General features: G+C 35.0%; 1 protein-coding gene across 17 annotated transcripts in view; it reads right to left on the bottom strand.

Moving 5' to 3' along the window:
* The window catches only part of LOC117416010 (histone acetyltransferase KAT6B-like), a 43,709-nt gene extending 20,597 nt beyond the window's left edge, over positions 1–23,112 (bottom strand). For 7 of the 17 annotated variants that reach the window (XM_034027018.3, XM_059026354.1, XM_059026352.1 and 4 more), the window contains exons 1-3: positions 21,731–21,866; positions 18,418–19,310; positions 2,120–2,228 (exon numbers count right to left, since the gene is read on the bottom strand). In XM_034027018.3, the coding sequence (XP_033882909.2) occupies positions 2,120–2,228; positions 18,418–19,038 (730 nt within the window). In that variant the 5' untranslated portion in view covers positions 19,039–19,310; positions 21,731–21,866. The other 10 variants (XM_059026349.1, XM_059026348.1, XM_059026351.1 and 7 more) reach the window with 10 other exon arrangements.

Here is a 23,112-nt window from a genome sequence, read left to right as displayed (position 1 = left end):
TTGACAAAGACAGTACCAGTTCTTGAACATTTGACAATTTCCAGACTAAAAACACAAATCAGCTTGTTTTACTTATACATAATACCCTTAGTATTTTCAAAATGTTTTTCATTTATATTTTCAACAATGGAATACAAGACATTTTCTGAATTGTGTATTTTTAAAATAGTTATTGCATCAACTTTGTTAACAGCGTAGCCCACATTATACATGTTCAAGATCTGCATCTGTTTCTAAAAAGCACTGTATTATTCAATATGTCTGAGTACAGTAGCTAATTAAAGATAATTTGATCTTAATGAGCCAGAAACAGGAGCAGCATTCATTCTAATGGAAGTCGATCCATGAAAGTCATGTAAAAGCTTGCCTTCTTATCCTTACGTTTTCTCCCAGGACTGCCAAACAGCTGTGTTAGTGAATGCACATTTTGTATTTACACTACGAACAGTTAATGAAAAGCACCTTAATGCTACTTCGTCAAATTCAAGAGATAAAATCCTGTCAGCAGAAGAACAATTCTTAGTGGCATTTAAAATAATTGTTCCAAACAAATTACTGCATTACATTGGTAATTTAATGGAAGGTTAGCAATTTGGTTGTGGAAAAAAAAAAACAGTAAAAAGAAATGACACCAATCTGTAGCAGCAATTTATAACTGATCTTTGTTCTACAATTACATTACTATTGATCAAGCTATTCTTTAAACCATCTTTAATCTAGAACAGAATTTGAAGCTACTACAGCACCATTCAAAAATATGATTTTGTACAAACTTGTGCACAATATTAAACATATCCCAGAAACAAGACGTGGACAGGTTACAGTACAGTATCCATTCCCTGTTGTACAGGAACAGACTTTGTTAAATGTATTTACATGAATTCAAGGCAATCGCTGCATGCCACACATATGCCAAGGATAGAGACCCCTAAAAATAGTAGGCTACAGTACCTACAAATGCAAATAAGATACATTTCTGGTACTGTAGATAGTTTAATATACATGTGATGTACCCCGAACGAGCCCCTCCACTGCAAGATGGTCACCAAGGAAATGCATCCCTACAAGCTAGGGATGCAAGTTATGATCGGTTCGTTTATCAACTCTTTCAGCTGTTTGACGTCCAACCAGTTTTCGGTAAAACCGAAAAAGTTTAAAAATGCATTTATTAAAACTGCAAAGGAAATGGGACATGCCAATAACATGCACTTTTTTTTTACTGTGACAAAGCTTAATACAGGGTATTGCATCACTCATACCAAAGCATTACATAATAATGTATATGTAGAAAGAATAAAATAATGTATTAATAGACAAAACTTTTTTTTTTTTTCTGGTACCCCCATTTTTGCCATGGTCAGCTGTAAGTGGCAAACTTGAATTAATCAATATGCCAATAGAATGCAGCAACAAAGTAATCATACAAACAAAACAAGTTTTAATATGCATTGTCAATACTTTTGTATTTGGCTGTTTTAGCCAGTTTAGCATCATTATTACATTTTATATAGGGTCTACACAGAGTAATTTAACAGACGTGACAGACTGAACTTCCAGCTTCGGCTTTTCACTTCTTAGGATGCATTTTTTTAACTAAAGGTTCAAAATTGTTTGTGCATACCTGCAGTGCTAGCAGCACCAGTGCCTTTCATCAACAAACCGTACAGAGGGCTATCACAATCAAGCAGGACTGGCCGTAACTTTGATTTATGTTACTATATTAAAAAGTATCAAGGGATATTAAATGTGAACCATCTACATGCAGCAAAGTGTTTGACAAGCTCCCTAAAAAGGTTGCTGGTGTAGTGCTGACACTGCCAATGCTTTTCCATTGTACAAAAATTAATTCATTAATTAATATAATTTGGTTTGGAATTGTATGCCGGTTTTGGTTTGGGAAAGTCATACCTGTTGCTTCCCTACTACAGGCAGTTTTTTTTATTTTATTTTTTTAAACAATGCTGTTTCATGTAGTGCCTCCATATATGGTACAAAATCATGTTCTGGCTATATGTGCATCAATCCAAAACAAATAATGTGAAATCAGATTCATTTATATGAAGTGAAACTCCAAAACTGTGCAACAAACACCAAATTACTACAGTACAAATTGACTTACCGCTACTTCCACAGTCTGCACAGGACAAAAGCTCTTCTTGAGTTTTGTCACGATTCGACTCTCTTGTTCCTAAACAGAAACTGCATATTGGGATGGGGTCAGCTCGGAGCTAGAATAAAAAATAAAATAAATAAAAATAAAACCAATAACCACCAATAGTTCTACAGTACAAAGCCAACAGTTTATTGGGTGGGAGACTAACACAAAACAAAAAACAGGATTATCCACTATACAAGGTGGAGATTACTTTTTTTGCATTGTTATGGTTACTGAAACTTAAAGGTCTTACATTTACTTAATTGCTTTTTTTTATGCCACTGCTGCTGTTTTTTCATACCTAACTGCCCATTTTACTAGACCTGTCAGCCACTATCATTAGAGTAACTGACCATGTGCCTCTGTCATGGATTTCATTAGGCTAATTTTGCTTAAGTACATAAAAACATGCACTTAAATCTGCAAATAATTTCCCTATATTTCACATATAAATAAAATATTAATAATCAGAACAATTAACATAAATCAGACTGTTTAAAATATCAAAGGGATTGCTTTACAACTAATTTAATTACTGTTTATGGTGTAAAAGTTTCTTACAATCCACAAAGTGCATAAAATACTGCAAGAACATTAATCTTGTAATGATCAAAAATTGAATCTGTTATTCAAGAGAGAAAACAAAAAAATAAAAAATAAACAAAACACACAAACAGCCTAAGATCTAAATACCACCTCCATTTGGAAGGTGGAACTACAGTAGCCTTTGTGTACCAAGGTTATGAAAACCACTGTACACCTTAACTGTAAAAGTGCAACCCATTCTCCAAGTACTTTTACAAACAGAAATACACTACAGCAAAAACACCAGCACAGGTCCAGTTTAATCATTTAAAACAATGCAGGTATTTAGGTCAGCAACACTGGATAAATTGAATAGACCACACTTGTTTCAAAGTACAGAGTATTCAAATTATGAATGGTCTCCAATTATTTTCTTGACACAATTGTAAAAGTTGAAAAATGCTAACACATCATATACATAATACGTCATGTGAGAATACAGATTAAAACCTTCAACAAATGTACAGCATTCAAATGTTGCTTATGGAATGAAAAATGATTCATTGAATGTTTCAATCAGGCATAAAGCAATCAAAATAAACAATTTTCATTTATTATTCCCAGAAGATTTTCTTCTTTAAAATCTGACCAATCTATTTCCGAGTTAATGTACATTCCATGAACAAGGATTAAGGTAACAGATGGGACGAAAGTTGTTCGTAGTTCAAGATCAAAGACTTAAAGTCTATTACATTTACAATCCTATTTAATAATGATGGAATGTTCTTATTGTACTGTACAGTAGGGTACTGCAATAGATGTTGCGACAGTATGGAATAATTTTAGTATTTATGAGTCAGAACCAAATTCCTACTTTAAAATTCAAATTTTTACATCACAACTGTACCGTTTGTGGATTAAATGGTTTTGGTTCCTTTGTTGCAACCATGTGCCCTACAGTACATCACAGGAAGCGATAAGGTACCAGGTTAACAGATAGTGCATTTGCAAAATCTACAAAAATAACCAGTGATAATGTTATTTTTATTATTTATATATTTGGCAGAGTCAACTAACAAATTTTACATTTATGACATGTCATAAGATGTATTGCACCCAGATTTAGCTATGAGCTAATTTTCATTGCCAGTCCCTGGGCAGGTGTAGAAAGGAAGAAAATAAACAAACAAACAAAACTGAAAAAGAAAATACTTCAAATAAAGTAACATTTACAGAAGGGAGCAACTGCAATTGACAGTTTTAAGTTATCACCTCAAAGATAATGCAATAAGTCCTTCCAAACAAATATATAGTTATAATAACGACATTGGTAAATGTGAAGATCATGTACTGTAAAAACACTTTTTAAAAGACTAGATAACCACTCATTTAACTATCTTGGGAAAATCATGTCACAATATTATACAATATCATTAGGTGTGCACCGATAAATCGATAGCCTATCGGCATGGCACCGATATAAGGATAAAAATTATGAATCGGCTATCGGCAGTTTTTGTTATTTTAGCTGATAATGTACACCGATATTCATGCTTAAATTTCTTCCAGCAGAGAATTGAATGTGTGGTTTGGCGCGCTTACTAATGTCGCAAGAACACGGAGACAGTTTTCCTTGCAGTACTGTGTAAGGTACGATCAATCTGCTGTAAACATGTCTCAAATTTTTTAATATCTTAAGACAATAGGATAGCTCAGTTGTGTGCAGCAAAACAGACTTGATGCTACGTTAAATCCATCGATGAACTGCGGGTAGATTATTCCGATGCCTTTTTTTAAATTTTTTAGGTTGAATCCTAAAATAACATTGATGGTTTAAAGTTACTATTATTACTACACAATGTACTTCAAAATGACCTTTTGTAATTTTTGTTGAGGGCGTATTTGATGGCATTTTGTTAAGTACTTTTGTTAAGTAAGACTTTTTTTGGTTAAGTGAACAATTTAAGTTGGGCTGCATTTTTAAGCATGAGCTGCATAAACACTAATGTTAATCAAAGAAATGTCATAACGTGACACAGTAAATCTGGAAGCAAAATACTGTGGAATAATTCTTAGTATAAGCTTAGGGCATGCTGGAGGCATGAAAAAGTGCAGCAGTGTGGAGTAGTCGTTAGGGCTCTGGACTCTTGACCGGAGGGTTGTGGGTTCAATCCCCAGTGGGGGACACTGCTGTTGTACCCTTGAGCAAGGTACTTTACCTAGATTGCTCCAGTAAAAACCCAACTGTATAAATGGCTAATTGTATGTAAAAATAATGTGATATCTGTATAATGTGAAATAATGTATAATGTGACATCTTGTAACAATTGTAAGTCGCCCTGGATAAGGGCGTCTGCTAAGAAAGAAATAATAATAATAATAATAATAATAATAATAATAATAATAACAACAACAAGATATAGTTTTATAATTTTAGATGTTAAACAGGTATCGTTTTATTGTTGTACTTATGACAAAACTGAACAGGTATTGTTTACTTGTTGCATTTACTTCAGAAAATGAATACAAATAACTTGGTATTATATTGGGTGCTTGACAGCAATTTATACATTTGTTTTACAACATAGTGTAAGGTTTCTGCAGGAGTAATGTTGTGGAAAAGAGTACTTAACTGAATACATAGAAGTCCAGACTTTTCAATAACATACTTTGTTACACTGTCCTCACAATCAGGTACACAAGACACAGATAGTGTCATAAGAGTTCACCGTCGGGTATTTAGTACCAACTCAGAAAGACATTCAGGTTACATTTGCTTTTTATAATCTTCTGATATCCCTGCAAAAAAAACGGCTATTAACCACCGGCCAAAAAAACCTTAAATCAGTGCACCCCTAAATATCATCTACTATGTACTGTAGCATTATAGTATCTTACTGTTTTAAACAACTGCAACACACCAGTTTCAGGGAATACTAGAACATCTGAGTAGCACACAGATTGTTAATATGGTAAAATGTGTGCAAATAGGCTGCACATGGAAAGATGTTTCTCTCTGTTTAGTCAGTATATCTGAAGCACTTTTAAACTGGCTTTATCGTAATGTAAATGCAGCTGTCCTAGGTCCAGCCGTCCTAAAAGTGGCCTGCTCCAAAGGGGGTCTCTGCGATGGCTTTGGTCTGTTTTTTGCTCTACTGTGAACGCATCGGTCCCCGAGTTGGCTCATGTTTGCCAAGTACACCCTTCGGCAACAACCCCATTGTCAGCGGCGTCAAATAGGCACCGACAACAGCAACAGAAAGTTTGGATTGTTACTCTGGACAACAGAAACAAAAACTATTTGACAGAATTCCAAGAGACACAGGTAAAGGATTCCAAAATTCAAACAGACTTTTATATTTGTGCATTAATGTGAAAAGATATTTAAAACATACTGTATATTTATGTTGAATAAATGTGAAATAAGTCTAGTTGCCACAGAACTGTCAAATATTTTTCACACATACTGCATCTACAAATGTAACCTGCATTTATACTTTGGTACAAATCATTATGAGGAAATGTTTCGTTTTGTAGATACCTCTATCTAGAATTAAGCAAATCATTAAAGTCGGTAACAAAAAGCTTTCCTTCATGGGACGAATACAGTCCTTTGTTTAAAAGTAACATGTTTTTAGACCTCACATAACGCGTGTTTATATGCATAACGGCACTAACATACGGTACAGTTCAAATGCGAAAGATTATGTTTTGATTTGCTTCACCAAGTTATTCTCTTACGTTGTTAACCACCCCAAATCCTGTGTGTCACATTCACTCACTGCCCCACCTACTGCAGGACACTAAATCAGACATTACAGGGCTTGAATTTCAGCACGGAACTGTGGGAATCACGGTGACTTTCGCGTGAACTCTTAAAACTCAGCCCCATTCACTTTGGGGCACCAGGGCACTGAAGGTTATGCACATATTACTCAGGCACCGTAAAAGCCCACCTACCAGACTCGCGGTTCAATGGTGCAGTTTTTTTTTTTTTTTTTTATTTGAGCCAGCTATGATTACAACATATATAGCAGTGACCAAACATGATTTTTTTTGGAAAACCTTTTCTTTATTTTTTTTTGTATGCCTTGCTCATGTTGCAACTACCAGAATATGAAAGGAAATTCTGTGGCCTTTCTTTTGATGTTACATGCATGCAGTACAAACTATCCAGTAGTTAAACATTCATAAATGAAAACAGTGAAAAACAGGCAGAAATAGAGCTAAGTGTAAAGAGTTAAAAAGAAATAGAGCGCTGGTTAAAAAGAAAAGCACTTTTCTTCTGTTGCATGCAAAAACTTCAGGCAATGGCAAAAGCAATGAAGAGTGCTCCGTCTCACAGTGATGAACAGCTGTAGGTCTCATGAAAGCAGCTTATTTTAAAGCAACACCAGTGTGAAGGATGATGCAGTAAAATATATATAGTTTTTTTTATATGCAAAAGTGCCTTTTCTTTTGCCATTCCTCCCTAAAATTTTTGAACCCCCCCCCCCCCAAATTGACTGCAGCATGTATTGTGCAAGACTCCTCAAAGCAGATGCTTAAAAAAGCCACCACAACAAGGAATAACCTAGGCCAAAGAGAATAAAGAACTGGTCAAATGACTTTTGAGGTAGCTAAAATTAAAAATGAACATGGCAAGTGTGTACAGCGAGACAAAAGTATAATAATCCATACAAGTTTCCTCACACATTCTGGCAAGCAGTTCAATAGATACAGCAAAATTCTAAAGTGTTACAAAAGTACTGTACATTGTGTACGCCTGTCTCCACTACTGTATATCCCCTGGCAGGAATATCTATCTTCAGGGGGGATAATCATACCCATTATATTAACTACTTCAAAACAGTAGTTTGTAAAACTGATTTTCCTGGCAATATCTTGACTCCTATTCATCTTCAGGATTATGACATAACTACCCGTTTAAGGCTGAATCAATGTCTCACTTTGCTGAAAAACCTAATCAATACCAGCAAGGACATGCTGCTGTCAAAAGCAAACTGCTGTTCATATTGCGAGCTTCCCTCTGGGTTGGTGTTACAAAACTACAGTGTAGCAGATAAATCCCACCCTGCAGAGCTAAGGTGACTCCAATCACTCTGCAGGTACTTCAGAAGATAGTTATCTTATAGTAACCATCAACATGTATACTACATTACTGTATGTCAATAAAATCGAAGTGTCAAAGTTTAAACTGACAAAGTACTTACACCATCATGTTTATTAAAAGATATTTACAAGGCTATAGTCTCTTCAACTGCCGAACCAAAGCAAGGAGTGTTACCAAGCTACTGTACAGCACAGCACTGAACTTGTGGGGTGCCTGACCAGTAGTGGTTGCTGGAATGCAACGCACATTTCGATTTTCATCCCAAACTTGCGTGAGTGCAAAGACCAATGTAAGTTACTTAATGTTTTGTCTTGGAATGAAAACAATTGAAAACATAAACACACAGAGTACACCAGCTAAATACACTAATGTGATCCATTCTGTTTATGGCATCTCACAGACCTTTACCTGCAGCCCCCAGCTATCTTAAAAAAAAAAAAAAAACTACAAAATACCTGCATCTCATTCAATCCCTGAGCAGAGTTCAGTGCTCAACAGTGCTTTACACTACTGTCGTGGAGCTTTTACTGTAGATTTCGCGCAACTCAGTCATTTTCTTCACGTATCTTGCACTGCATACAGTAAATATGCATGTTATCCATCTTATTTATGGCACGTTAGTCACCTGCAGACTACCATGTAAGCTTACAAATGATGTTGATCATTATTTGCCTTTAAATGTCTTGCAAGCTTTGTTATTCTATCTACATGACTGAAAAGTCTGCACTATGATTAGTATACTGTAGTTAATATAGATTTGCACAAATGTATTACTCTATTAAATTTCCATTAGAGAAGAACCTCAAAAGCAGAACTAAACAGAGCTGGAAGTAATTTATGAGAGGAGAGAGCTCTCACTTGAGTGAACACACAAACTTTAGGATGCAATTACATAAGCTAGGTTATCAAAAACATAATACTGTAGTTTTGTCATTCAGTGATTATCAGGATTTGCAAAGGGTTTCTCAGTGTGTGCAAATGCTACCAGAAAAAAAAGCTTCCTGTGACACTGCATAAATTATTTCCTGATAGTTAGCAATAGAACCCATTTCTCAAGAATATCAGCTCTCCGAACAGCGTTACAGTATTGTCTTTTTATTCAACGATTGGAAACAACTGTGTTTCACAGTTTTTGTACTACAACAGTGAAACATGCAACATTTTGTTTGGTCTTAAGAGAATCTATTTTATACACACAGATTCACTTGACCCCTTGCCAACTTTTTCTGTACAGTACTGCAGCCCCCCCATCCAAAATTGGTCATCTACACTACTGTGTTCCTTCATTCACTAATGGAATACATAATAAGGTTATGCAAAATATTTTATAGGAGCTTGCTCTCTATTACAGTAGAGTCAATTATCTGATCTTTGACTAACCGTACTGTCTAATCAACCAAACGCACCTGTAATCACGTGATGAATTACATGTGGTGTATTACGCACACAGCTTCTGCTGCGAAAACTGCTACAAAGATTTAGCTGCCAAAAAAAGGACCAGCAGACTGAGGCAAATGAAAGTTACAGAATCATTCATACCACCAAAACCTTAGATGGAGCATTGTGTGCTTTAAATTGTTGCAGTTAGCAAATAAAAAAAAAGTTAAGGGCTTGAGATCCTGTCTATTGAGCAGCTAAGAACTTTTATTTTATTAATTTCAATTGCACATTATTACAATGCCTTAACAGCAAGTATCAAAGTATAGAAACATTTTCCTGAATTTCTGAAGTTTAATGATTTTCAAAGTTTGGTATATGGTAAATTTAATTACTGTACTGAGTTACCTTAACTGTAGGTGTTAGTTTTACTGAATTGCATTAATTGAATGATTTGTAAAGCTTTGTAATTTTGTATGTTAACTTTATTCTACACATTATTAAAGGTACAGTAATTGTTATTAATACCCGTTAGATTATCCATACAAATTAATTATGTATCGGTCCCAATTAGTCTGGATAATTGACGCTACTGTACTTTATAGTAGCTGGAGGTCGAGCTAGCTTTTATGTTCATGCGTTCCTGAAACGAACACGCCCGAAATTTTGCGTCCCATCCATCAATACTAAACTATTGTTAACACAAAGACTAATTAACTCCAGGGATGTGCATTTTGGTACATTTTTACAAACGTTTAACACTAGAACTGCCACAGTAGTCATTTTGACGGTTTTCACTTAAAATTTAAATTACTCTGCATGTGTTAAAGATCCGCGGTTGTCTGTTCTTGACTTTTCCTAAATACATATATTAAATATACTGATGCCGTTTGAAAGTCAGAATCGCAAAAATAAAAAAAAGTTACAATACATACTTGCTTGTATTGTTAGTACAACCTACAATACACTGTTTGTTATATGTATACAAGCCAGTTTGTTATCTCTGCCTCCGCTGAGTTTACAGCAATATGTATTTGAATAGAATATTGCTCTTGACGTCTATATGTGTTATCGAAATATCTATTGTAATCCTATCAATTCCTTGGAGAACTGCCGTCTGGCTGAGTGTAAAGAGTTTAAAAAAAAAAAAAAATAAAAAAATAAAAATAAAGCGAAGCGCTGGTTAAAAAGAAAAGCACCTTTTTCTTCTGCTGCATGCAAAACCTACACGTCAGGCAATGGCAAAAGCAATGGAGAATGCTCTGTCTCACAGTGATGAACAGCTGTTAGGTCTCCTGAAAGCAGCTTATTTTAAAGCAACGCCAGTGTGAATGATGATGCAGTAAAATATATAGTTTTATATGCAAAAGTGCCTTTTTTATGCCATTCCCCCCTAAAATTTTGAAATTTTTCCAAAACTGGACAAAACCAGCAATGTGAGCGAAGTGTTTGCACTGTGGACTGGCTCAACGAGAATGGAAATACCCAAGAGGCAATGAACAGTGAGTAAGCAAGACTCACAAGAACCAGACTTTTGCTGTTCGGTCAGTGGTTCTGACCATACACGGTACAAATTCCCTTAAAACTGGACAGTTGGCAACCCTAGTGCCACAATAAATAACTGTAAATATATAAAAATGAAGCTTATTGCTGGTTTTAATATGTACTATTTTCTGAAATGTCCTTCATAGTTTCACATGTAACAGACACCATGGTGTCCATGCTACACCTATATTTAATATAAAAATATCCCTTTCAAGACAGGTAAATATTAAGACAATAAAATGACATTTAAAAAATGGTAGAAAAAAGGAGTAAGTTCCAGTTGTATTTATGTATAATAACACAATGTCAAATTAAGTCAAATTTGAGACAGTTCCATGCATTGCATGTTTGAGGATGTAAAACAATTTACATTATATTTTCATATATTTAAGTAAGCAATCCATAAAAGTCTTCAAAAGGACATACTGTGCACTGCTTTATAAGTCTAAGTGCCATGCTAAATATAAAAAGCACCACTTTCTGTTGTCAATGTTACATACAAATTGTAGGGTGGTCATTGAAGGAACTATGTCAATTGAAAATTACTTTTTAAAAAAGACATACCTGTTATATAAATTCATACCTTGGACAGTTGATAACTAAAGAAATAAATGCAATTAAGTCATTTTTAAATTTTGACCTTGCGCTCCCACTTTTGGTACCAAGTATTGGAGACTGACCTATATCACAGCTTTTTTTTTTTTTCTTAAGTGTGGTATAATAATAAATCCAACTACATAATAACATATCCACTAAATTAGATTTTAGTTGGATATATTAAACTTTTGAGTATACTATTTTGTGATTTTATTGGATATCTATGCTTTTTAGTCAGAACTTAAGGTCAAGTTTCTCAAGATAGATGCCAGTGTTTTATACAATAGTATAAAGCAATGCTGTATAGACCTCCAGTTAAGCATGCAGTCTATATCTATGATGCAGTTATAATTGGCTCTCAGACAGGCTTCAAAAAGGTAAATATATGCTTCACACAAATTATATATTTATTATAAAATCAAAGGATGATTGAGAATCAGAGGCAGAGCCAGAACAAATGTCTTGTATATGTTTAAATGTAAAAGCAAATTCTAAAATTGTTGAGATACTGGTTTTGGAATATTGTTTCAAATTTGTTTAAGGCAGCAAAAAATAAATTAAAACAGCTGATGAGAAACTTTCGGTCTCGCACTGATAACGTACTGTACCCTCTCAGTCAAAACGGCAAGTTTCTCAGTATCTAAAAAGCTTAGAGGGAACGATTATATCTGTTGATAGAAATCTAACCAATATACATTTTCTTATTAAGCTACATCGTAGACAACTCAATTGTGTACTTTTCAAAATACTATGGTACAGTACATAATGTCCTCAGAGGCTACTGACATTTCCAAAATCACCTTTCTAGCAGCACTGTACAAGCCTCACTGACTGCTGCACTCAGTAGGGCAATGCCATTGGACAGTTTATAAGTACAAGCAGAACACACAAAAACCTGAATCTTTCACTTCTAATTTTCACTTGAATTATATAATTAGGCAGAGCAAGCCAAGCTTAATGCAAAGTCAATAAATTATTTTTAGCTGTTGACAGAGACCTGCTGGCAATTTTAACACTTCAGGAAATTAATCATTATACACACCTCAAACACTGTAAACTGGTCAGTAATTATGTTACTTATAGCCTGAATTAATAATAATAAAAAAGTTCCTATTCATATTGACCCACAATCTGCACCACACTTGGAGAACACTTGTTTAGGCTTCATGGCTCCGACTCCATGGAACTCTCTCCCAGTTTTGGTGCGTGATGCTCCCACCGTCACTCACTTCAAAATCAACTCTCAAGACCCACCTGTTCTCTCTTGCTTTCCATGCTCTTTAAGCCTGATAACTGCTATTAGCTGCTGTGTTGCTGCTACTATCATGTATTATGCACTTTTCACTGTAATGTATTATGCATTGTTTTTTTACTGTATAGTATATGTATTATGCATTTCTCTGTATTTAAATATTATGGATTTTCTTGTTGTTACTGCATCTTGTAAAGCGTTTTGTGATGGTGGTCCACTATGAAAGGCACTTTAAAAAATTGATTGATTGATTTGTATTCTAGTCCAAGTACTGTAATTATTACAAATTTTGAAAAAAAATGTGCTTTAGGCAGGGTGGCAGTACTTGTTTCAATATATATCCTGCCACCACCCGTTACTGTATATGACACGTGAATTGTGTTAACCAATAGCTTAGCAGGTAAAAATACAATACTTTTTCAACAATGGCTTTTCAACATCTCCAAAACCAAACCAAAACACGCATCAGCTGTGTGGTCCAGTGGTTAAAGAAAGGGGCTTGTAACTAGGAGGTCCCCGGTTCAAATCCCACCTCAGCCACTGACTCATTGTGTGACCCTGAGCAAGTCACTTAATCTCCTTGTGCTCCGTCTTTCGGGTGAGACGTAATTGTAAGTGACTCTGCAGCTGATGCATAGTTCACACACCCTAGTCTCTGTAAGTCGCCTTGGATAAAGGTGTCTGCTAAATAAACAAATAATCAGTGGTCTGTTATGTTTTTGTTGCGGTACCGTATATAAAACATTGTTAGGGCACAGAACAGCCGTTCCTAATCAGCCAGAGTGCAAAAACCCTTCTACTAAATTCAGTAATCTGCTAAATAGAATTTGCATTACATTTTACTTCTACAAAAATATTAACTTCTGCAGAAGCACATCCCATTTGTTCCGACTCACATATACAGGTTAATTTCCAAATTCAGACAGCTGACAGCTACTGTAGGGAGGCATCTTGTACTCCTGCTTTAATCTGACATCCCAATGCCCCAAACGCTTCTACTGAAATTGTACTTTTCCAGAAGCTGATCTGCCTTATGTTATCAATCACCTTGATGCTTTTTGGGAGCAGGTACAGTAGCACTACAGTTACTGTTTCATGCTCTGTTGCTGGATTCTGCTACACATTTCCTGTACAGCTTTTGAAGCCCGGTGACAATTCTTACATACTGACAGGGTCAATAGACAACTACCAGTCAAAACAAGATTTAAACAATAAACCACAAGCTAACATGGTCCCTCTCCTGAGTGACCTAACAAATGCATCATTCAATAAAATGTTCAAATGAAGGCACTACATAGTTAACAATCAGTGATCATCTTTCAAGAGCGAACTAGCCAAATCTTTTACAACTTAACAATGCAATGAGCCTGAAATTTACCGAACTTACTTCAGGAGACGGCAACAAACTAATAGGTTATAATGAAGTAGTACAGTATAGTATCTCAATGTGTTAAGGAATAACAGTATTAATTTAAAAAACAGTCAGAATGTAATTTCTTAAAAGAAATCCCTGCTAAGTAAAACAAGTACAGTAATTAATTTAGCCTACACCTCAAATCTCTCAAATGTGTTGCCATTTACCAAGGGCCTAGTTTTTACAAGTTATCAAGGCAGAGAAGATAATACAAAAATGTGACGTTTTAAACTTGTTATACATTCAAAAGGGACTATCCAGAAGCCAAGTTGGCCAAACTGAACATATTCCAAGTCTTTCAGCGCATTAACCCCAGAAGCAATTTAATAAAAAGCACAAGAGCAGCTGCAGACTGGCCAGTCCATGGAATACAAAAAACAACAAAAGGTTATTTAATTCAATGAGTTAATCAGCACACATTTAAATCGCCACCAAGAGTTTTCTAAACCATCTGCAAGACGACAGACCTTGCTGCTTGTGAAACAACTGGCACCATGCTATCATGTCCTCATGTCAATGAAATTTATCTCCTAGCAACAGTCAAGCTAAGTGCTGGAAAGCAGGGGCCTGCATTCACTGAACAATTCAAAGACAAGGGAACGTCCAGAGCCTGGATTAACAAACGGCTCCAATTGTTGGTATTCAACAACAAGTTTAAGCCACATTAAATGCCATGCTGAAACAGACTCTCTCAAAATATTTAAAGCCATCTAAATAGTGCACAAAAAGCTATTGTACTGTACATGCTATTTACTGTGTGTTTGATATAAAACAGCATAGTTTAATTTAAATTAATATTTATAATAAATAGTACATAACGTTGACACCGCATTTTACTTACTTCTTTTTTTTCATTCCTTGCCATTGCTGTTTCTTCACAGTAAACAGTGACCATAGACACATTTTCATAAAGTAATAACAGGAGGTTTACTTGTGCCTTTTTGTAGCTGAACAAGCAAACGAAAACTGAAATTTAACTTTAAACACTTCAAATAAAACAAATGTGGAAATGGTGTGGTAAAGTAAAGGGGACAAAAACTCACCGTTTTGGTTCTCGTTTATTACATTCCACATAAAGGCGCAACAAAAACTATATACAATCTATATAAAAAAATCTCACATATCACACACAAATATTTTTCAATTGCCATTTTTTGAAACTGTTGCGCAAATTCTGTATTTGTCATTTGTACTGAATACGAACACCTGATTTTTGTAGCCGAATACATCTAAAAAATATTTGTTCAAATATTCGGATATTTGTCCCAGCATTAATATATATTTGGAGGCCTTTTGGATTGTGTAAAATACATCTGGATTAGCTTTTCACTGTCAAACCTAGTTATGTTTAAAATGATTGTAACCGAAAGTTATTGATCAACCAATTGAATAATTATTCTTATTATTTATTATATCACGTTATTTTTACATACAATTACATTATTTTTACATAAAATTACCCATTTATACAGTGGGGTTTTTACTGGAGCAATCTAGGTAAAGTACCTTGCTCAAGAGTACAGCAGCAGTATGTCCCCCACCTGGGATTGAACCCACGACCCTCCGGTCAAGAGTCCAGAGCCCTACCACTACTCCACACTGCTGCCCATAATACCATAATTTCTCGTAATCTCCTTGAACTAACCATAACAGGCCTAAAAATGAAAGAACCAGAGTAAAGATCTTGCATCAAGGGTGTATTTAGTATTTTGCTGGTAACATTTTCAGTTTAGGTTCTTGAAACTCAAAAGCAACAAACTAGTTTAACTTCTCCAGAGTCTTAGTGCATCAGCTGAACCCAGACGATCAGGGAGGTAATAATACACACCAAATTCTGCAGTTACTGTAATACATTTCAAATATTGAAAACCTGAACCTAGGGCTGCAACAAGTAGCAGATTTTACTGGTTGACTAGTTGGTGCCAGTAGTCGATTAGTTGCAACTACATACTGTAATTGATAGATACCTGACTGTAATGTGTTTCCAACTTCAGATGCTACAGTTTTGTGCTCGCTACACTTGACATTTAAAAAAAAAAAAAAATTGGTTTTAGGTATATTTTGTTTTAATTTAACGCACTAAAATTTCTGCCAGGATGGCAGAGCAAAGTTTTTAAAGCTGTTGACCTAGACACACTTTAATCTTCAGAAGTGATTAGTAGTCATTTAGTAAGACAATTCTTACTGCCCAGTCCTCTTATCTGTTCAGCCAATCACCGTGTTCTATTTATCCAAGCCATTCTGTAATAGGACTGCTATGATTAAATCGAAAATCGATTTTTCGATCGATTCCATTCCTCATTGTATACATCAATATAAATACTGGATAAATGATACAATAATTACATTTTTGAACGCGCACAGTTAATTATATTATTTAAGTTCTCACCGAAACTGCACCGAACGCCCTCTGCCTTTCTATTTTCTTTTCCTGCTCGTGTTAACTAGTATCTGAATTGCTGGACCCATCCTACCAGCGAATACGTTTTGAAAATGCTTTGTGTGCATGCCCCTCTGTGTATTCGATCTAAACAAAAAAAAAAAAATGCGCTGCCTTGGATCCAGAGTAGGATGACAGGCTTGTATTCCTGGCAAACAGCATGCAAATAAATTGTGCACATTAAAGAAAACTGACTGTATATAGTTTGCGCTTCTTTGGAGTTTCAAAATGAACTGTTATATAATGAATATTCAATAACGTTAAACTATTATTATTATTATGATGATGATGAAGTTTTAGGCAGGGATTTCCACATTGTGTATTTCACAGATAGTGAAGATTAGGTGGTACAGTACAAACAAGATGCAATGCGTGACGCTGCAGCTGTCACCGAATTTAAAAAAAAATAAAAAAATTGTGTCTAGTTTGTGTGGCGGTAAAAGCAGATATTTATTCAAATGACTATATTTTGTGTGCCCAATTAATCGATTGCTATTTTGATTCTTAACTGACAGCCCTATTTTGTAATATATAAATGCTGGTACTTGTTCCCTGTATTTAAAATTAGCTTGGCAAGTAAATCGGAGATGTAGCCTAGTATTTTTCGCAACCGAACAGATAAGAAACAGTTTGTGGAGCCTTGTTAACTACTGTACTGTATAATTTCAGGCCCTAGTCCTCCTAAATAATTAGAAGCAATTACAACAAAACTGCCAACATTAAAGCACTGCTCATTTGATGTTACAAATAATTAAGGCAGTGTAAATCAGCAGCAATTTCAGCATCAGGTTTTCAGCAGCATTAAGATCACTTTCCAACCCTGGAATAAAGATTAACCAAAACACCATACATACATAACATTTGAATAATAAAAACGGTATTATGTTACAGACTGGATTATGTTACAGATTCAAGATTTCTGACTGGACTCGTACTGTATCTGTTTGCAACTGTTCGAGCACAATACTTTATTACCGTAGGACTAACAAATAAATTCTTACTGTAAAAAAATATTGGTAGTTATTTACAATCAAGAATATTGTATGAACCCTACATTAGAACTAGCAATTGAGCTGATGAAGAAATGTGCAACACCCTTGTCGTGCTCTTCAAATAAGTCTCTGGAGTCTTGGAATCAAATGGACATCTTGGACAACTCATCTCAGTCAGGAAAAAAATGATGCATTGCAGAGAGAACTGCAATCTGACAGGACGGTCAGACATAACTGCCATACAACTCTGGCCTGCAAAATCAACTGATTTCATTTGAAAAGGAGGTGTGACATTTCTAGGCATGACAATCCTACATGGAACATTTCAACACCTTGTAGATCCTAATGTCCAGGACCTTTTCTAACTAGAGAACACAACATCTCTATCCTCTCCCCAGTAAAGCGTGAGATTCCTTCACCATAATAATACAAATATATGGTATTATTAAAGGACTTTTCAACCAGAATTGGTACTTTTTGGCATTCAATAATCTACATGCATTATTTCTTCCTTGATGAGAATGGGAGCCACAAAAGGTGACAATGTTAGGGATATGTTTAAAAGAGGAAAATGTATTTCACACACAGCCCTAACCAGCATAAGCAGGAAACAGAATCCCCAAATCAATATAACACTATATACCAACAGTGAAAATCATGTTCATTAGTGACATCTTCTGACAGATACTATGTTTCCTTGGCATCAAAGTACTATTGTATATTATAATTATATATATATATATATATATATATATATATATATATATATATAAATCCCCACACATTCATAAACAAAACTAAGAACCTAATTATCTAGCTAGAGGAAGGTTTTGCTTATTCCGATTCTGCATTATTAGAATTTGTTAAAAACACGTCAGGGTCTAAGTTTATATGTAAAAATCAGTAACTTAAAAATTAACCTGTTTTCATGAAATACCCAAAAAGAAAATCGATTCTAGGTACCAACAGTGGGAATACAACACTACTAAATCTTTGACAGCACTTACCTGGTCTTTCTCGTGGGGGAGAAGGGTTACAGGTGGGAGCAATGAAGTGGAAGCACAAGTGTATTTAGATGATCCCATTCTTTCCACACTTCCATAGTTCATCCTGTAAAGTGGTCCATCCTTCAATAATCTCCCATTATTAACAGCACGTTTCGCTGCTAAACGTAAACGCTGTTGAAATACTGGGCTGTCAATTACATTTGACAAATCATCCTGGCTTCGAAGGTATCTCTCTATGTTCTTCAAAGAACAACCACTGAGATCATCAAGACCTTCAATGGCTCTCTTCAGTAGCTTATTCCAATCCACATTTCGAAGATCCCCAGCAGATCTAATAGATCCCTTTAGGGATATAGGAAAGGTTGCTGATTTGAGGGGTGAAATCCGCCCAGGATTATCTGGGTCTTTATAGGATGCACACCCTTTGTTTGTTACTTTAAGAACGGAGCCATCAAGAACACTTAATTCCAATTGTTCTAGAACAGTCTTCTTGTCTAATCCATGTGAAGCTGATACTGCATGACAAATTCGTTCTTCGGATGGCCTCTGCTTCTGCCTCTTAACCTTCTGTATAGCTTCAAGTATCCACTTCGTATACAGTGGGTTAGCAAGTTTTACCATGGTTGAAGAATAATTTGTTTCAGCATAGAGTTATCCATAAAGTTTTCTCCTTGTTAGAAATGAAATGCATCCACATTATAAAATGCATTTAAAACAAACAATTCAGCAAAGCATCAAATGCCATTCTAACTCACTCCTGTATATCCTTGGAAAGATGGGACCATTGAAATCAAGAAGGTGGTACATTTGTAGAATAATCCTCTGTTTTAGTAGTTTAACAGTTGGACATCTGAAACATGTTGATAATAAATCCTCAGAAATTAATCAATAACCTAGAAGAAATAAAGAAGAAATTGTTTTACTTTAATGGAATCACTTAACCTGTTTGTACCTTTACCATGTTAGCCATTCATTTCTTAAATTCAAAAGGTTATAAATCAGTTTACAACATGAAAGTATCCGTTGTACTAGTTCCCAGTTACAGTAGGAGTTCTCAGACATCAACTACTTGCTTGCTTTTTGTTCCATTTTACCATGTCTTTGTAGAAAAACTTTGACATTAACTTTTTGGCTAGGTTATGGGGGTTTTGTTGTTGTGTTTTTGTCCGATTTAGCAAAAAGCTTTTCTAAAAGAATCCACAGTGTGAAAAACTGCTTGGGAAAACCGAGTTCATGCAATAAATAGAGTGTACGTGGATCAATATTAATCTGATTAAATATAGGCCTAATGTGCCACATGTGTTCCACTTAAGTTCAAAAGACACTTTTTTCTAGATTAATGGTATTCTACTAATTGTGTTCATCAACTGAAAGATGATGAAGCTGCAGATCTAATAACTGAATGAGCTACAGTAAAGTATAGGCTATGTCATTATCACCGTTAAATTTACAGAAAGGGCCTAAAAACAGAACACTAATTCATGTACATAAATTTTTTTTTTAGCAACGAGCCCTGTACAGTAAATCTTAACGTTTATAAACACAGTAGGATAATTTATGGCTTGGCTAGTTTAAAAAGTATTTAGTCTACATTTTGTCAAACATAGGCCTACTTCAGTAACTGGCATACTGACACGTGGCTCTCTTTCACGGAGACACAGGATGGGCAAAGATGCTAGTCGTCGACCACACACCACAAAGTAACTGCTTAAAATGAAGAAAAACATTTTTAAATACAGATTTAAAATTTTGTAAAATCGCCACTAGTGGCCAGTACTGCAATAAAATTTAAATAACACAGTGGGGAAGCCAGGATCTCGTCTGAAAGTTTAGGTTACAATTACTTTATTGTTGTTTAGTGGTAATCCAAAAATTCTACCAAGAGAGAAATTTCTTTTAGCCGGTATCTTTCCTTGACAATTTTTTTTAAATAGCATCTTAAATAATGTTGCTTGCATGTCACGTTTAAACATGTACAGACTAAGTTTACTATTACTATGCATACCCATTCACCAAACGATTAAAATGAAACTTGAGCTATTAAGTCCCTAAATTCATCCAGTATGTTATTTATTTACCTTGTTGCAACACACAATAAATTCCCCATTGTTATAAATACAAAATTTGAGCAATCACAGAATCATGAAAAGTAATGCGCCATGATTGACTGTACTTCCATCATGTAAATGCAAGCGTGACAGACTGACAGACAACCAAGCATCTTCTTAAAAACCTAGATTCTGATACTCATAAAAACTTGTCCTATAGAATGCCCTACCATGTTTCATCACAATTGTTGGGTGTATTGGTCCAAAACATGACACATTGACCTTGGATGGGCACTTCCACCACTGTATACAGGTAACACTATCTCTGAGGATATACTCAGCAGATCAGATAAGTGTTTAAGTGTAAATGGTACTTTATAGATTAATGTAATGCACACATTTAGTGTACATATATATATATATATATATATATATATATACATATACATATATATACATATACATATACATATATATATATATATATATATATATATATATATATATTAAATGTGAAAGCACTAGTATGCTAGCATTATCTTTAAAGGTTAGTGATTGCAACCAGCACAGAAAAAATGTCAGTACATTATGCAACCAGCAGGTGACCTGTATTGTGCAATATCTTTCGAATTCTTCTACCTGCTAGTAAACCCCAGTGATCACACATCAAGCTCGACTCTCTACTGCAGCAGCAGGGTCAAACTAGGATTGCAGGAAAAAAAGACAACAGCCATTGCATTAAACAAACTCAGTCTCAACGACTCCTTTTATGATCCATCCCATCATTTACCACAATGTCTTCAATCAATTCCTTTACACTTGAATCCGAGTATATTTCACCAAGTAGACTATTCCCTTCATTTGCTTATTGTGATTAAATCAGAATACCTTCACATTAGTTTATATATATATATATATATATATATATATATATATATATATATATATATATATATAAACACCTCTTTTTAATCAATCTTTTTTAATTCGACCGTGGTTACATTTATGTATGTCTAACAACTTAAAAGCACGTTCAAAGTTCTAATAGCCTTGCTCACCACTAAACGAAATACACATCTCCATAAAAAAAAAAGTCAAATACTGATTTCAAGTTTATATTGCAGTCAATTTCTCAATTACCTTATCTTAAATATATATTTGACATCTCTATGTTTATGGCGGAGATAACTGAATATTGTAATATGATGGTAACTTAATGTCCCAATTAACCTGTGCTTGAATTGAATGAAAGACAAATCACAAACCTTGACTTCCAGCAGCTGTGGGTTGACGGCGCTACTGCCTGCTGGTGTTACCTAAACAGACGCCATTTTGTTACAATGTTGTAGTTTACATGAATCCGACATGACACTGATTACAGCCCAATGGAGTCTCATTAAACCTTACCTACACACTGGAGTACCCTCCCTAGCAACGTAAATATTGGCTATAAAATGAAAAATCCGATTCCTGGTTTGATAGAGCAGTCGTCAATCACCAAAGCGAGTTCCTGCCCCTTACAGATGTAATGCAAGTTGTTGGTGGCAGCATCTGCCAATTATATTGGACCGACCCGCCTTTTAAAGAAACGATTAGTTAAAAAAAAAAAAAAAAAAAAAGACACTCATAAGGAGATCCGCCACCTACCAATCTCCTTCACAGGATAACAAAAATAAGGCACACTTCAATTACGATTGGTCGACTGATGTATTAATCGTGTAATTTAACTGAATAACAGCAACAACAAAGGCTGACACAGATTCAAGAGTCCGTCACTTGGAAAAATAAAAACATTTTCTGCCTACCTACAAACGCCTCTCAAAAACGATTGGCTAAGTCAGACAGCAAAATTGGAGCATGTTACATTTAATTGGTTGGCTGTTAAATCTATCATGTATTTGCTAAAGTTGCAGATAATCGGTTGTGTTGAAGTTTGATGAGATGTAGCCTAATGTTTATCCTCGTGTGTGGATGGTTGTTTTTACTGCTGCTACACCCGCGTTTCGCTCCCTTATTGCTTTTAAAGTCAGTGTCAGGTATTTCGTCTCTTCGCCATACCTCTGTCATTTGATAAACACTTTTCTAAACCTACAATACACATTTTCTCAATTTTATGTATTTATACTGTACCACATACATACCAGAATTATAATTACTGTATAAAACCATATACAGTTTGCATAACAATTATTTCACCTCCGAGTCCAATATTACAACAAAAATTCACCATTACGCTATGTATACACTTGGTAAATGTGTACTTTATTATATTTTACATTATATCATACATCTAATTTGGCGAGGTTATCTGACCCACGGTGCTATTCAAAGCGCAGTTTAAATTTAAAAATGTGAAATTTATCATGATGTAACAACACTCTTTGAAATCAAATGTAACACAAAAGCGATAAATGAAAAAAATAACGAGAGAAATGAAGGGAAAATGCCTGCTAAGTCGAAAAAATGTTTGTAGTTACCTTTTTTAAGTTTTCACAGGGCTCGTCTCTTCATTCAATAAATGATGTTATTTTTAACGTTGAAAAACTGAAATTCCAAAAGCTTGTTTTTATTAAATGGATTGACGCACGCGACAGCTCGCGCTGAAGCAGAAAGGACCTGATAACAACTAATTGAAAGGTTAATCTAC

The sequence above is a fragment of the Acipenser ruthenus genome, chromosome 7 (assembly GCF_902713425.1).
Source record: "Acipenser ruthenus chromosome 7, fAciRut3.2 maternal haplotype, whole genome shotgun sequence".
Lineage (NCBI taxonomy): Eukaryota > Metazoa > Chordata > Actinopteri > Acipenseriformes > Acipenseridae > Acipenser > Acipenser ruthenus.
The sequence above is the reverse complement of the archived record's forward strand: the minus strand, read 5'-3'. Positions and strand labels throughout refer to the sequence as shown.